This window comes from Lepidochelys olivacea, assembly GCF_965140295.1.
Source record: "Lepidochelys olivacea isolate rLepOli2 genome assembly, chromosome: 21".
NCBI lineage: Eukaryota > Metazoa > Chordata > Testudines > Cheloniidae > Lepidochelys > Lepidochelys olivacea.
This window is the reverse complement of record NC_140431.1, coordinates 16,452,413-16,468,298: the sequence shown is the minus strand read 5'-3', so window position 1 is coordinate 16,468,298 and position 15,886 is coordinate 16,452,413. Positions and strand designations below refer to the sequence as shown.

At 54.7% G+C, this 15,886-nt stretch overlaps 1 protein-coding gene across 2 annotated transcripts in view; it reads right to left on the bottom strand.

Annotated features, from left to right (window-relative positions):
- ELAPOR1 (endosome-lysosome associated apoptosis and autophagy regulator 1) overlaps positions 1–15,886 on the bottom strand; it is a 104,246-nt gene that overhangs the window by 53,827 nt on the left and 34,533 nt on the right. For both annotated transcript variants that reach the window (XM_084611169.1, XM_084611168.1), the window contains exons 2-7: positions 8,524–8,644; positions 7,495–7,687; positions 4,108–4,255; positions 2,737–2,817; positions 1,996–2,101; positions 1,759–1,908 (exon numbers count right to left, since the gene is read on the bottom strand). In XM_084611169.1, the coding sequence (XP_084467295.1) occupies positions 1,759–1,908; positions 1,996–2,101; positions 2,737–2,817; positions 4,108–4,255; positions 7,495–7,655 (646 nt within the window). In that variant the 5' untranslated portion in view covers positions 7,656–7,687; positions 8,524–8,644. The remainder of the gene's footprint in view (positions 1–1,758; positions 1,909–1,995; positions 2,102–2,736; positions 2,818–4,107; positions 4,256–7,494; positions 7,688–8,523; positions 8,645–15,886) is intronic.

Here is a 15,886-nt window from a genome sequence, read left to right as displayed (position 1 = left end):
AGGTGTCTTCCAGCTCCTATTGCTGGACTAGCCTTTGGTGTGTTTCTCTTCATGACCCCAGTGAGGCAGAGCAGGGCCATTAACCCTGACGGATGGTGGGGACCATTGCACAGAGAGACTAAGTGACTTTCCCAAGGCCACACAGGGCTCTGTGGCAGGGTGGAAACCGAACCCAGCTCTATCCCAGGCCAGCGCTCTAACCACTGCACCATCCTCCCTGGAGTTTGCTACATCACTGACAGCTCCCAGGGACCATGTTTCAGACTCCACTCTGGAAGTGTCAGGGTGAATTAACCACAGTTAGAGCGAGTCATATCTTAGCCCTTAAGGACATGTCAGCCCCACCTCCCTACAGGCCAGCCCAGCAGGGCCAATACATTGCTGTAAGGCACAGACCCTCGTCACTGCTCCTGCCAGTTCCCAGAAAGCTGTCGGCCAGCAATCGAGCCGAAACCACAAGGCGGTAAGATCTGCTTTGGGTACTCCAGTTCTGATTAGCTCTGTAGCAATCGCTGGGAGACATGTAGGGTGGAAACTAGTAAGTGCTTCCCTCTTCAAATATTTGTGCAGTGTGAAAGTGCTGCCCTATGAGCATCGGTTTTCTGGCACAGCCTCACACAACAATGTCAGCAGCTGGGCGGGGTAGATCTGGTGGGTAACAGACCCTTGTCGCTGCAGGAGGAATGTGCTGGGTACTGTAAAATGACCAGTCTGAAACAGCTAGCAATGGGTTCGCCCACTGACCAGCCGACAGCCTCGTGGACAGACCACTGGACCAGGACACCAGGGTTCTATTCTTGGCTCTGCCACTGAACTGCTGTATGACCTTGGACAGGTCACGGCCCTTTTCTGTGCCTCAGTTTCCCCAACTGGGGATACGGATACTGACCTCCTTTGTAAAGTGCTAGTTGTGACAGGTATTACTGCTGTGACAGGTTCCCGAAGGTGGGACTTTCCTGGGCCTGCTTTCATTTCCATGGGACACCCCAGAGAAGTCTGCTTGCCTTCGAATGACCTGCTGCACCACATTTTCCAGAGTTGGAAGTTTCTGGTAAATGCACCATTCCACTGTGGGAATGTTGTAACAAAAATCGCTCCCCTTTATATCAGGCCTGAAAAACTGGAACCTTTGGGGCTCTGGGGCAGCGGGGACAAACTGCTTCCAAGGACACAGAAGCCGGCTACGGGGGATTTTAAACACCTGATCAGAGTTTTCTTTTGTAAAACCAGACCTGCCGCCCCCCTCCCCCAGGTTTTGACCTGGGCCCTCTTTATCTCACCCCATGCCACATAGTTTGGGTGAAGGGCAACAGAGGTTCGGTCCCATCTCTCTGTACAGGGCTCCGTGGACATCTCTGGTGACGCTGGCGTGTGAACAAGCAGGAATACCAAAACAGCCAGCTTCACCCTTGGTTTCAACAGCAGTACGGGGGTAGGGGAGGGGACGGCAATGCCCGGGGCAAAGTCCAGGGTCTATGTCGGGCTTCTGGGGGGCATTGCCAGAGATTCCACTGGTGGGCAGGGAACAGGAAGTGACACAGACAGTCAGGGAGACCCCGATGGCGATGCCTGGCCTGTGCCAGGCCCTCCCAGCTAGCCGTATTCCGCTTCCTGAACTCCTGGGAGGCCGAGCCCTGCAAGCTGTTTGTAGTGGAGGGAGATCAGCACAGCCGGGCCGGGCCTTGTCAGAAGGCCCTGGGGTGCCGAACACAGCAGCCGTGTGTCGGGGTGCCAGCGTGGGAACACGCCGCCTGTTACCTGAGTAGGCGTCTGGCTCACACCGCTGGCAGGAGGTCGCACCCTTGCTGGAGTAGGAGTTGGCTGGGCAAAGCTGGCAGAAGGATGATCCCGAGGTGGCAGCGTAGGTGCCCGCTTTGCAGGGGAAGCATTCCGAAGTGTAGGCCACCCCTGGGCAGGAGGGAAGGACACACAGTCAGCTCAGACTGTCGCTGGCTGGGAGTGGCTGGTGCAATCGTGCAGCAGGCGAGCATGTACCTGTGATGCCAATGTTCCGCACGAGCACGGGCTTGGGGACCTTGGACCACACGGAGAAGGCTGTGGTTCTCCAGTACAGCACATTGTTACCATGACTCAGTTCCACCTACGAGATTAAACAGAACCCCCTGGGGGTAGGTCAAATCCTGGCAGGAAATGGGACGTTGCTTTGCCTGGTCCCTTTGCTCCAGCAAATTCATTGCAGGGTCCAAAGAGGCTGGTTGAAACAGGGTTGGGGTGATACCCAGTGGTTAGAGCAGGGACCCAGCTCTGATCTCACTTGGCTTCAGACCGGTGCAGCTCCACCAAGCACCGGCACTCCCGACTTACAGCGGCATGGGCAAGGACAGAATCAGAGTCTAGCAGTCCTGCACTCAGCAACAGATCATCTGTCATCCTGGGCCTTCAAACAAGCTGTGCTGACAAAGGGAGTGGTGGCTGGGACATCGGGGACATCTCCTGTGGCCACGATTTTTTAACGTGACCAGTCACTCTGGAGCACTGAGTGTGCGACCCCAGCAGCTATTGGTTGGATTTTAACTGATCACCCCCAGGGAAGGGGAGGAGGGACCTTGGCCCAACACCCCATCTACAGGACAGCTCCTCCAGCAGCCCTGGGACACAGGGTTAGCTCACTGGCTGTGAGTGCAGGTGTGGGTCTCCACAGCCTGCCAGCCATGCCCCCAGCCGCGTCACACTGTGCTGGGGAGATGGAAGATCGGGCAGTTGGCTCCTACTTACGCTGTGTAACTCCCATCCCTTCTCCGTGGTTCTCATCCACCGGGACTCCTCCACAGTCGGCTGGCACTGGTCATTCTGAACCTAGGGCACATGGAACTCGGGCTAAGGATGCAGTTTCGGCAGGTCAGTTCTCTGCTGGGTTCTTAGTGCAGTTTCTCACCCCATTGACTGTTTTTGAAAGGACCACTTCCACTGCCCTCCCAACCCCCTGCCACAGGGTGAAGCCCTTAAGCTGGGCTCTGTGAGATGGGTAACGTGCACAAGCCCTAGAACATCACACAAAGGACTGGCATCTACTGTAGGGACCACCCACAGAGACTACATGTCCCAGCATGCAGTGTTTGCTTATTAACTGAGAGGGCGGCCAGCCACGCTTTGGCCATCCTGCTCTCCAGGACAGTGCAAGCAGACGGCACTCCCAGCAGCTCCTTGGAGCTGGGCATCAAGAGACTCCTAAGGGCAACCGTGAACCACCTCCTGCTGAGCCAGAGGGATGGGCAGGGACCCCTCAGTGCATGTTTCCTCTTGGGACTGTGACAGCAGCTGGACTGACCTCCTGTAGTGGCATCTGAGCCATGTGAGAGGTCAGGAGCCTGCCCCAGCCTCGGCTAACACAGCTGGGTCGGTTAGCTCAGGGAGCAGAGCAGGGGTGGGCAAACTTCTTGGCTCGAGGGCCACACTGGGGAATAGAAATTGTATGGAGGGCCATGAATGCTCACAGAATTGGGGTTGGGGTGCAGGTGCGGGCTCTGAGTGGGACTAGGGATGAAGAGTTTGGGATGTAGGAGGGTGCTTTGAGCTGGAACCAAGGGGCTGGGAGGGCGGGAGGGGGATCGGGGCTCTGGAAGGGGTGTAAGTTCCAGCTGGGGGTGTAGGCTTGGGGCTGGGGATGAGAGGTTTGGGGTGCAGGAGGGTGCACTGGGCTGGGCTGGGATCAAGGGGTTTGGAGAGCGGGAGGGGGATCAGGGCTGGGGCAGGAGCATGGGGAGAAGCTCAGGGGGTGCAGGCTCTGAGTGATGCTTACCTCAAGTGGCTCCCAGAAGCAGTGGCATGTCCCTTCTCCGGCTCTTACGCGGGGGTGCGGCCAGACAGCTCTGCACGCTGCCCCATGCAGCAGGTACCACCCCTGCAGCTCCCATTAGAGCATGTAGGAGCTGAAGCGGGGCCATGCCGTGGCTTCTGGGAGCCATGTGGTGCAGCTCGCGGGCTGGCTTAGTTTGCCCACCCCTGTAGTAGAGGCTCAAGTGTTTAGGTCCCAGGTTCAATCCCTCCTGACCCTCCCAGGGTGTGTCAGACCAGCCCTTGGAGACTCTGATACGGGAATGTGTCCCGGAGAACTCCAACGAGGAGCAGCAACTCAAGGAGACGTACAAAGAACTCAAAGATGATGCTGCTGTCTGGATAGATGTACTCGAAGGAGACGGTGCCAGACTGCTTCAGGGTGACGGCGTACATCAGGGTGGCTGTGCACTCGTCTGTGTTGGAGGCAACGTAGTCTCCCAGGGGCACCCAGGTTGAGCTGGAACAGCGAGAACAGCATGGCAGTGAGCACAGCACCGAGGCCAGACGCTGCTCAGGGAAAGGAGAGCTACACAAAGTGAGGAACAGCATCGCTCACCGGGGCTGGGAGACATTCCCCGCCTGCTCCGGTGGAGCACACAGGCCAGACTGTGCTCTCAGCCAGGTCAGTGCAGTCACTGGCATCACCAGGGATTTGCAGGTGTGCTCAGAATGGCACAGCTGACTAGAAAGGCCCCGCCCTGCGCCCTGAGCACTGTGATCACGTAGCAGTGCCGGGAGCCCCACCGTGCCTTCCCTTAGCGCATCTCCTTCGCTAGCCTGTCACATGGCTGGAAAGCAGCATGCTCGGTGACCTTCCTTCCTGCCCCCCCCCGCTGGTCGTTGCTCTGAGCTGAACAGACCGATCTGGCCCTATTGAGAAGAAAGGGGACAAGGCTCTGCAGAGCTGCAGCTGCTCGGAGTGCGCCCGGAAGTGGGATGAATAATTTAAGTGACGCTAGAAGTAGGTTACATTTGCAAGTTGCATAAACGCTCTCGCTCGTGCCACGTCGCCGTCTTCCAGGGAGAGTTACTCATGAAAAGCCTGTTTTCGGATTGAAGCAGCTGAGCGCCTTCTCGGCGTGGGAAGTGATCAAAGGCCAGGAGGGAAACGAAGCTGTGCGGGACGGCGGAATGCACACAAGGTCCGGGAGCAGCTTCCACAAAGGAGAGCGAGTAGTGCAAACTCGACTGCAGTGCACGAAGACTGGGAGGGAGGGGACTAAAACCTACCCGAGCCCTGTCTGCATTCAGAGGTGCCCTGGTTTAACTGAAGCAGGGGTCCCCAACACGGTGCCCGCGGGCGCAGTGGGCCCACGGGGGCAGTTGTGTGCGCCCGTGGGACACCGCACCGCCGAAATGCCGCTGCCGAGCGCTGCCACCTGAGAACCGCCCGCTGAAATGCCACCGAGAAGCGTTGCCGTTTCTCGGCGGCATGTCGGCAGCAGGGTGCTTGGCGCCCGCCACGGTCTGTTGGGTATAGGAATGTGCTATTCCCAGAGGAAGGCTGGGGACCACTGAACTAACGGCATGATATCGAACGGCTTCCGTGGATGCTCTTAATTAGATTTAAACCAGGCTTAAGTCAATTCTTTGCCAAATTAAGTTAAATCAATATAAGTCTGGCTTAAATTAGTAGTAATGCAACTGAATATAGACAAGGCCGTAGTTTCCTCCAGCAGCTGCAGTCAGCAACAGGGCTCTCCTTCACCTCCAAAACAGCTGGGTAGGTTGCTGTGGGCTGTTGAACAGCTGCCATGTACCACCCCAGAGGTGGCTACAGTTCAGTGGTGGGAGAACCAGTACCTGTGCATCTGGCCATCCCCTGTTGCTGGTGAAGCCCTTTGGCACCTTTCGGAGGCCAGAGGCCATCACAGTAACACTAACAAATGATAATCAGCTACTAGGGCTGGTTGCAGGGACAGGTTCCTTACAACACAGACGCTGTTTCTGCTCTAGCTCAGAAAGATACCACCAGAGATGATTTCAAATGGCTGTCTCTGCATCCTGGCAGGTGCTGCTAGACCCTCCCTGGTCAGAGAGCTGGGGCTGATGTGCCCACAAGCGTGCCAGGTTTTCTATGCAACTCTGAAGATGGGAGGAGTGGAAGTGGGGGAGGGGCAAGAGGCAGGTCCTAGAAGGTGGCAGGATCCATCTAGCCCAGTCTGGCACTAACAGCACCAACGCCAGCTGCTGCAGGGGAAGGGGCGAGAATTCAGTGAGCGCCGATGGAATAATTGCTCAGAGCCCACCCTCAGAGTTGCTGGCCAGCTCATGCCATGATGTGCCAGGGATTATAGTCACAGTTAGACTAAAGTGTTAATGCGATAAGGGCTGTTCTTATCCAGAGATGCCTATACCATTTTTTTGAATCCTACTGAGCTCTTGGCCTCACTAATATCATGTAACAGTGAGTTCCACAGGTTACGTATGCACTGGGCAAAAACTAAAGGAAGGGGGCAGTGAAGAGTTGAGCCTGCACAGTGGGTTCCCCCCAGGGACCATACAGAGCCTGGAGAGAGCACGAGTCCTAAGAGTCCATGACATGGGGTCTTTCACGGTGCTCTGGACAGGCCTTGGCTGAATCAGCTGCGGGTGAGGAGACCCTCCACCGGACCCGCGGTACTGACCTTGCCAGTCGGACATGGTGGCTGCTCCACTCTGCTCCACCAAGGGAAAGACCCGGTGAGAGGGCACCAGTGGGGAGGGGGACTTGTGGCTACCACTAGCTTTGGCTGGGAGATTGGACCCCACTGCTCAGCTACAGGATCTGCTCTGCTCCGCTGGCTGCTCTGCTCGGACCCGGGGAGAGGATGCTCCCTGCCCCTGGCGGCAGGGCAGAGGTCTCTGCACTGCTCTGGGTGAAGCGCTGTTCCAGCGGCAGCGGGTTGCAGGGGCAGGGGATCACAGCTCTGCCCCACGGCACCCACAGGCAGATCATATGGGTCTGTCGTGGGAACAACACCCGGTACAGCAGGCACCTGATGGCAGTCGACTAAAGGATGGGAGAGAGGGAAAGCGTCTGGCACAAGGCTCCACCTACCTAGCACAGAGCCGCCAACCAGGACGGCCTAGATCTGAGGGTCTGAACGCCCTTCAGGGTGTGTGTGGCAGGGCAGGCTGCCCCACTAGGGGCCAGTAGGCCTGGGGCCAGCCAGCCCTGTTCAATTAGCCCTGCCTGGGCTGTAATAGGCAGTGAAGCAGCCTGAGAGGGCAGGGCTAATCGGGTCAGAGGACGGACTGAAACACCTGGTCCCATGAAAGGCCAGAGAACTCAGCTGAGAGAGGAGCTACTGGGAACAAGCTGAGCTCCTGTGGAAGACCCTGTAAGAACTCAGGGCTTCATCCAGAGAGGAGACTGCAGGGGACCTCTGAGGGGCCCAAGTGGGGGTAGAGGGGTAGAGGCTGGGCCTGATTCCCCTTACTCCCCTGGTGTAAATCAGGAGTAGAGTCACTGTCAATGGAAAGACGTGTGAGACTGGGCAAGCGAGAGCAGAAACACCCTGATTTGTCCAATTATGGCATAAGCCTGGTTGTCAGGTGCTGGTGGCCAGAAGCTTGCACTGACTGCAGCCGGAGGGTGGGGGATCAGCGCTCCTGGAAGCCGGGCTCTCCGGCACGAAAGGCCAAGGATGCTGGCTGCAGCCCCGGCTCCATTCAAGGCGGCTGTGCCCTGGGGCGCAGCAACCACCAACTCACGTGGTGCAGTTCTCCAGGGACTCCGAGAAGCTGTTGTCGATCTCCAGGTTGGTTGCAATGCTGGCGAAGCCGTGGGGCAGCTCGTCCCACTCATCGAAGCGGATGCCAGTGCCCAGGGAATACCTGCCCTCGGCACACGGCTTGCACGACTGGTCCTTCATGTCGAGGAACTGCCCCGCTTTGCAGGAGAAAGCTGTAACACAGAACCCCAGAGACAGAGCTCAGAGGAGAGAGGGGGACACGGAACAGGGTTCAGCCAATGATCCCCAGCATTTGTATTGCATCTGGAGTGCCAGGATCACAGACTCCCAGTGCAGGGCTATCCCCATTTTATGGGCTGTACATCTGATTGAACTGATACGCAGCTCACTTTAAAAACAATGAGGAGTCCGGGGGCACCTTAAAGACGAATAGATTTATTTCGGCATAAGCTTTCGTGGGTAAAAACCCACTTCTTCAGCTGCAACTTTAAAGCTCACTTTAAAGGGCTCCCCTGCTGCAGTCCTGTCTTTCTAATCTCCCCCAGGAACGGAAAAGAAGCTGAGTCTTGATTAATGAATGCCTGTTCCTATCTGCAGACAGGTTCTGTTCGTCCCTGTGTTATTCCGTAGCTTACGAAACACTGTCTTTCTCTGGAGCCTCTCTTACAGTAATCACTGCATGGAAAAATACTCAACAGACCCCAGATATACAGGGTCTGAGTCTGCTTCACTCACACTGGTGCTACACTGACCTCAATGGAGTTACTCCTGATTTACAATGGGGTCAGAGGGGAATGGGGCCTCAGGGGGTTACTCCTAATTTCCATGAGGAGAATCAGACCTAATATTTGCTGCCCTGCTGCTCAGGAAGTGAGTGGCAAAGCTCCCCCCAGTTTCACAGGGAGCAGGAGCAGGCCTGCACCCTTTAATAGCTGGGTGGGGAATGTTTCGGAAGCCAGTGGCACAGATGAGATGTGAAAAATGCAGCCTCCCCCAGTCACCACCTGTGCAGTGAGCACAAGTCAGCTGGGGCAGGCCAGTAGCTTACAGCATTCCGTGCCCTTGATGGGGTCTGGCAGGCCCGTGCAGAGTCCCGGGGTGTGCGGCACGGCCACCCTCCACCGCGAGCCGAGGCTATCGCAAGCCGTGTATTCATAGTGGTATTCAGACTGGAAGAGAAAGCACAGAGGTGAGCTAGAGCGAGACCCTCACAGCACCAGCCGTGTACACTGGGAGCGCTACGGGCCTGACTCCTGCTGACACCCCGCTGGACCCAGGGCACAGAACCCACCTTGTGCCAGGCTGAGTCCAGGCGCGCTGCCCCGACGTTACTGGAGTTACTCCCAGCTACGCTGGTGTAACTGAGATCAGAGTCGGGCAGATGGAGTCCCACCATCACAGGACCAGAATCGGGTCCAACACGCGTGTGAGGACGGCCTTTCACACCCCGCCCCACCTGGCTGTAGCTGGGGACCACCTGCCAAGAGGCGTTTTCATCGCCATCACGCTGGCAGGGGCCGGTGAACAGACCAGGGCCAGTTCCCTAACCTGCCCCAGGGGCTTCAATGGTCCCAGTGTACGCCAGGCCCTTAGGCCAGATTTCCCCAGGGGTCTAGGGGCCTGAAGAGGCAGGCAGACACAGTGGGATTTCACGGCGCCTGGAAGAGTCGACTTGCCATGGGAGTTGGGGGCTAACCTGCTCAGGTGCTTCTGCAAAACCATTAGGTGCCACCTGCCTCCATAGGGGTCAGGCTGGTCAGTGCCTGGGCACATGCGGAACCTGGGTCCCACTCTCCTCCCACTTACATCACGAGGCCTGGGGCGTCACAATGGGGATGAGAGAAGAACTGAGCCCAACACCCGCCCCTGCAACAATGCTTCCCGATAATGTTCGTCCCCAGCTGTTACCACTTCTCTGAGCCGCTGGACAGAAAAGCCCACAGAAACTCTATTAGTCTTTCCATGTGAGAGCCAGATGTTCCTGGCCCACATGGTCACCAGTTAAGTTTATCCGTGTTTTTGGTCTATCCAGGGCCATAATGTCATGCCCCCTTCCTTGTCCTTCCATGACATGAGCATGTGTGAATTACACCGCTGTTGATTGTACCCAAGTCTGATACACGATTGTCTATGCCTGCTTTGTTCCTGCTGTGACCTGGCACGTGCAGGGGCTGAGCTGGGACAGATAAGGTCTCACATTCACACTGCTCTAGCTTCTCTCGTCTGGGCAGAAATGGGGTAAGCTACAGGCCCAGGCTGTAGAGGGTGCAAGCAGGAGTCAATGCAGTGACAAGAGCACAGGATGCTGCAGGGGAACAATGCAGATGGAGGAGGAGAAGCACAAGGGACCCAGTGGAACGGTTTCCAGGGGACCCCACAGTTGAGGCCCACAGATGCCAGCCCAGCTCTTCTGCGGGCCACACCCGAGGTCTCCCAGAAGGCCAGTGGTGGAGCTGGGAATAGACCCCAGCCCTCCCTCAGGAAGGCGTCAGTTGATACTCCCTTTCCCCTAGCCCTGGCTGCATGGACTGCGAGACTGCTCTGGTCACACGGCCCTACCTCCATGGCAGGGAGGGGCTCCTTTCTGGTAGCCTGACTGTAGTAAGATGGGACTCGAGTAAGGAGAGCCTGGGCTGAATGCAGTGTTGATGTAACCACAGGTGTAAGTTAAACAGCAGGCATAAGCCAGAGGACATCAGGTGGAACTGCCTAGACTCTCCTCCCGCATCTTACACTCCCCTCTTAGTTATTTTTCCTCCCTCTGACCTTGGCACGGGGACGTGATGCTCCTTTTGTGCAAACACTGGATGCCAAATCGGTGCAAGAGGGGCTCATTTATCACCCACTTCCTCTTCGGGCAGGTCTCCCTCACCCCATCTGTGCACCCTCACTGCAATCAGTGTGCCAGTGTAACCCAGAGGTGAATTTGGCCCCTCTGACCAACATGCTCCTTACACGTAAGCAGCTGAAGAGAGGGTGCTCGAGATGGCCGTTCTGTTTGACCTTGCAGGGGAGACTAACGGATTTGAGGTTTGTTTGTTGTTTCTTTATATTGTATAAAAAATGGGCAGCAGAAGTCTGCCCCCATTGCTTGTTTTTTAACATTCGAAATTCAGGGCTTGCCTACCCCGAAGTCTCTCTGGGCTACTGGAGAAGAGGAAGGGTCATGACCCATCTCTCTGGCTCCTGGAAGGGGAAACTGAGTCACAGAGCTGGGAAGCAATTTATATCCAGATTCTTTAAAGCTTTATTTTCAAACCCATCTAAGCCTCACTCGCCCAACAGACCCTGGGAGAAAAGGGGTCTTTGGAAACGATTCAGTACTCTGAGGCTGATAACGCTCCCATCTCCGAGGTCCCGCCAACAGGGCTTCTGGCAAAGCCGGGGAAGAGCAGAATCGACATGCCTGATGCCTGTCTATGGTACTTAGCTGGGCCCCGGCACTGCAGAGTCTAAGTGTCTCAGTCGTTACGTCAGCACAGCCGCCCTGTGTGACGGGGCCAGGCTGGGAGCCTCAGCACGCAGATGGGAAGCTCAGGCCCGGAGGGTCCATCTACACTGCAGCTGAGAGGAAGCCTGGCTCTTGGGCACACAGAGAGAAGCCAGCCCACTGGAGATAGCAGCAGGGAGGCTGCTGCGCCCGTGGAGATGCAGGCTGGCCCCCAAGCTCAGCTCCAGGGGCTCACTCCCGGCTGCAGGGAAGCCATACCCAGTGCCGTGCCCAGTTACGCTGGAGTCTCTAGGGGAGTGGAGACATGAACCCAGATCTTTATGTGCCAGATTAACTTAGCCACCCCTCCTCTCCATGCTTCTGACACCCCACTTCACTGCATGCTGGGGCATGAGACAGGCCATGTGCACGCTGAACCCCTCCATGCCACGGGGGATCCGCCTGCAGGATCACACATGGACAGACATGAGCGTACATTCAGGGCCAGCTCCATGTGTTACACACCCTCTTCCACTCTGGGAAAACTCGCCTCTAACCCCTGCTGAGCAAAGAGAGTAAGTCACTGTGGCTGGCCGTGCTAGACAGGCAAGGCACCGCTGCCCATTTGTCAGCGTGGCAGGCTGGGATTAGCTGGGTGGCTTATCACGCTCAAAGCAACACAGCCCACACCACATGCATGTGGCTTGGAGCGGCCCAACACAAAGGTCCCCGAGACACAGCCTGCCTCTCTGCGCGCCGGTTCTCTGCCATTGGCAGGGGCTGGCGGAAACAGAGCCGCAGCGATTAGGATCCACTTACTGTCGAGCGCTGTCAGCCCGGCGGGCTCGCTGGAGCAAGCTGTCCCCCTGACAGCGCTGGTAGAGACAGCGCCTGCCCCTTTCACTGGAAGCACTGGTGTGAAACGAGACAATGCTTTCTAAAGGACCGGCAGCAAGTCTAAAGTATGACAGGGCTGCACAGAGAGGGCCTGATCCTGATCCCACTCGCCCACGAGGGAATCAGGAGTAAATCCATTACACTCAACAGAATTACAGCTATTAAAAAATAAACCACTGCTGAGAGAGCAGGATCAGGCCTATTAATGTGACTGGCGAGTCTGTCTGGTTTAAGATTGCGAGCTGGCTTAGTACAGTGTTACCTAATCTCCCGCAGCCAAGGCTCAGCGTGAGAAGGAAGAGGTGGGTCCTTTTCCAAGGCCCACCCCCAACCCTGGCGACAGGCAGGAGAGGCCTCAGATAAGGCCAGAATCTTCAAAGGGAACAGCACCCACAATCTGGACTGGCCTTTCCGAAGAGCCCAGCAGGTGGGGTGCTGACTGACCCCTTTTGAAAAATTAGCCCTTCTTTGGGTGCTCTCTGGGAGCTGAGCTTTTGGGAATCTGGCCCCATGCATCTCATCGTGAAGATGCATTGCAGGGGTGCCACCACCCCGTCCCCAGGCTCGGCACTGACAGGGAGAGCCGTGGAAAGGCTGAACCCAGGACCTCACTAGATATGAACCCGCTAGCCTGCAGGTTCTAGCTGTGCTCATTTCACCAACCCTCCCACGGGGGCTCTGCAGCAGAGAGCTCTTTACGGACCGAGCATCGGGTGCTTGGCTGCCTGACTGCGTGGATAACTTCAGCCTCATCAGACAGCTGCCAGACGATGCTGCTTGGGCTACGCTGCCAACATAACCTCCACGAGCCCCTTGCTGGGAGGTTGTCCGTGGCCAGAGTCATCCAACCAAAGCCACGCAACTCAGCTGTGCTGGCCAGTAGCCAGAGAGATGGGCCAAGAGCCATGGCTTCTCCAGATACCTCTACCAGAGAAGATGTGGGCTGAATACTGAGCTTTGTCAATGCAGGGGCAGAATGATGGGCATGGGGTCTCCCATATACTGTGATCCTTATAAGCTGGTAGCACCGGGGAGCCGCACTTAGGGACTAGGAGCCCATTGTTTCATACATTCAGCTTCACAGATTCCAGGGCCAAAAGAGAACATTGTGCTCACCCAGTCTGACGTCCTGCATAGCACAGGCCAGGGAACTGCCCCCCAATCATTCCTAGAGCAGAGCTTTGTGAAAAACAGTCCATCGTGATTTACAAGTGGGCAGTGATGGAGAATCCCCCATGATCCTTGGTAAATTGCGCCAGTGGTTAATTATCCTCCCTGTTCAGAATTTACATCTTATTTCCAGTCTGAATTTGTCTAGCTTCAACTTCCAGCCATTGGATCATGTTATATCTTTCTCTCCTAGATTGAATAGCCCATTATTAAATATGCCTGTACTTACAGACTGATCACGTCATCCCTTAACCTTCTCTTCATTAAGCTAAATAGATTAAGCGCCTTTAGTCTATCACTATAGGCACATTTCCTAATCCTTTAGTCGTTCGCATGGCTCTTCTCTGAACCCTCTCCAGTTTATCCACATCCTTCTTGAACTGTGGGCACCAGAACTGGACACCATATTTTAGCACCAATCACAAGAGGGCCAGCTGTAAAGGTAAAAGAACCTCTCTGCTCCTACTCAGGATTCCCCGGTTTATGCATCCCAGGATGACATTAGATCTTTTGGCCAACACATCGCATTGGGAACTCATGTTCATTGGATTATTCACCACAACCCCCAAATCTTTTTCAGAGTTCCTGCGGAGCAGGACAGAGTCCCCAGTCATGTAAGTGTGGCCTGCATTCTTTGTTCCTAAATGGAGACATTTACATTTAACCCTCTTAAAACACATTGTTTGCCTGTGCCCTGATCACTCCGTATCAGTGACCTGTTCTCTTTACTATTTACCACTTTCCCCAGTTTTGTGTCATTTGCAAACTTTAGCTGTGAAGACTTTGTTTTCTCCTCCAGGCCATTGATCAAAACGTTAAGTAGCGTAGGGCTCTTGTGCTGGGTGTTGTACAATCATAGAACAAGAGGAGGGTCCCTACCCCAATCAGCGTAAGACAATCTAAGCAGAAGACAAGTGACAACAGGCAGATACAGCCAGACAACCCCTGGAGGAGCACACACAAACAACAGGAATCACTTATACTGGTCCTAATTGTCTCATTGCTGCCATGCGCCTCCCCCCATCAGTTTGTTGTATCCGCTGGTCTCTCCTCTTGGACTTTGATTGTCAGCTCGATTGGGGCAGGGTCTGTCTCTTTTCTGTGGGTTTGGACAACAGGCCTCTCACACTGCTGCTGTCCAAATAATCCGAGCCCCTCTGGCTTGGCGGTGTTGCTGCTCCCAGGCAGCGCTGGACAGAGCCCTGCCTTTCTGAGCCTTATAAACTTTAATATAAAAAAAAAAGCTAGCAATGTTTCAACTCGCCTTCGGTTTCACATATGGTTTAATTCAAACCCTGGGCTCCAGTTTAGTCTGACAGCATTCCAAAGCCTGAGGGGGTTTGCCTGAACTCAGCAAGCAGCCAGGGCAGCGCTCCCTGCCTTTGTGAAAGCCGCGTGTTTAACTTGGCGGGACCTGGGGGTTAGTGTGACAATGAACATTGTTCATTAAACAGGTTCCTAGGTAAACCCGGACACGGAGTTCTGCCTAAGGAAGCAGGGGCAATTAAGAGACATTCACACCAGATGTTTCATAAGCTGAACTGGTGCCTACAGTGTTTACTCATCTCATCACACACAACTAAAGCACACGGACACAAACCACAGCAGGCGGACTGGCTGCCTCAGGAGATTGCTCATGGCTCCTCAGCCTTTCAGCAGCTCAGCTGACTACCTGGGGCCTGGGGAAGAGCGTCATGCTGGGGTAGAACGGGTCTGTCGGCAAGTCAGACTCCTGGATTCTATCCCTGCCTATGACACAGACTCACTGTGTGACTGCACAAGTCCCTTCCCCTTTCTACGCCTCAGGTTTCCCACCTGTGAAATGGAGATAATGACTCTCCCTTCTGTTCTCCAGATGTCCTTGTACCGCCCGAGTACCTCCCACCTGCCTTGTCTCTTAATGCACTGGTGCCTGTCCTTTGGCTAGTTGCGAGACTCAGTTCTAATTCACGAGGTTCTTGGGCGAAAGGTGCTATAGGAAGGGAAGTGAGTACCAGGGCATCCCCCTTTCCTTGCTCATCTGAAGCACAGCTGCCTACAGAGACTCAGGCTCATCGCCTCACACTGTGAATCTGCACATGGAGCTCAGATGTGAGAGGAGAGGAACAAATTAACTTTTTTAAAAAGGTCATTTTCCTAGATGCCAGAGTCAACCGGCTCTCATGTGCTGGGACAGGAGTGCAGGGCTCCCCTGACAAAACCCTGCACCTGCCTCGCTTCAGAAGAGGCGCAGCAACCTTCTGACCAGCCTCGCCTTATCTTTGATCCTGTTCAGTACAGCCATATGGAAGAACATCTGTTACTGGGGCTTATGTTTCCCCACCACAAGTTACCTTGAAAGCCGATATCCACAGCAGGGAGGGAGGGAGGGATATTTACCTATGAGTTAAAGCAACATTTAAGACCAGTAAGACCAGCTGGAACATTTAATTTTCAGAAGTGGTAGGCAAGCAGCCAGAGGATTTAGCAACATAAGGGCCCAATCTTGCTGGGTTCGATTTCCCCACTGACCTCACAATAAGTGAACAGAATTCAGGCCTTAAGAATGAGGATGTTGAAAACTTGCCCCTTAATGGTTTATGAGCATCTGGGTGAATTGACCTAAGTCACTGATTTTAATCATGATTTAAATCATGCAAGCAGGAAACCTTAATTTAAACAGTTGATTTTAATCATGTTTTGCATTTGTACTTTAGTTACTTTCCTAAAGAATGGCTGATTCACACTGATTGGTAACCATTAAAATATGTACATTTGCAACTAAAAACATTTACACGAAATTGGGTACTTCTTTTTCCTATCCAGGAGGATAGACTATATCTATACACTGATTTAAGTTTTATATCATTTTATATTCATTCAGATTCTTAATTTTTACATTTTTTTACAATATGAGAAGAACAGCCATACAAAG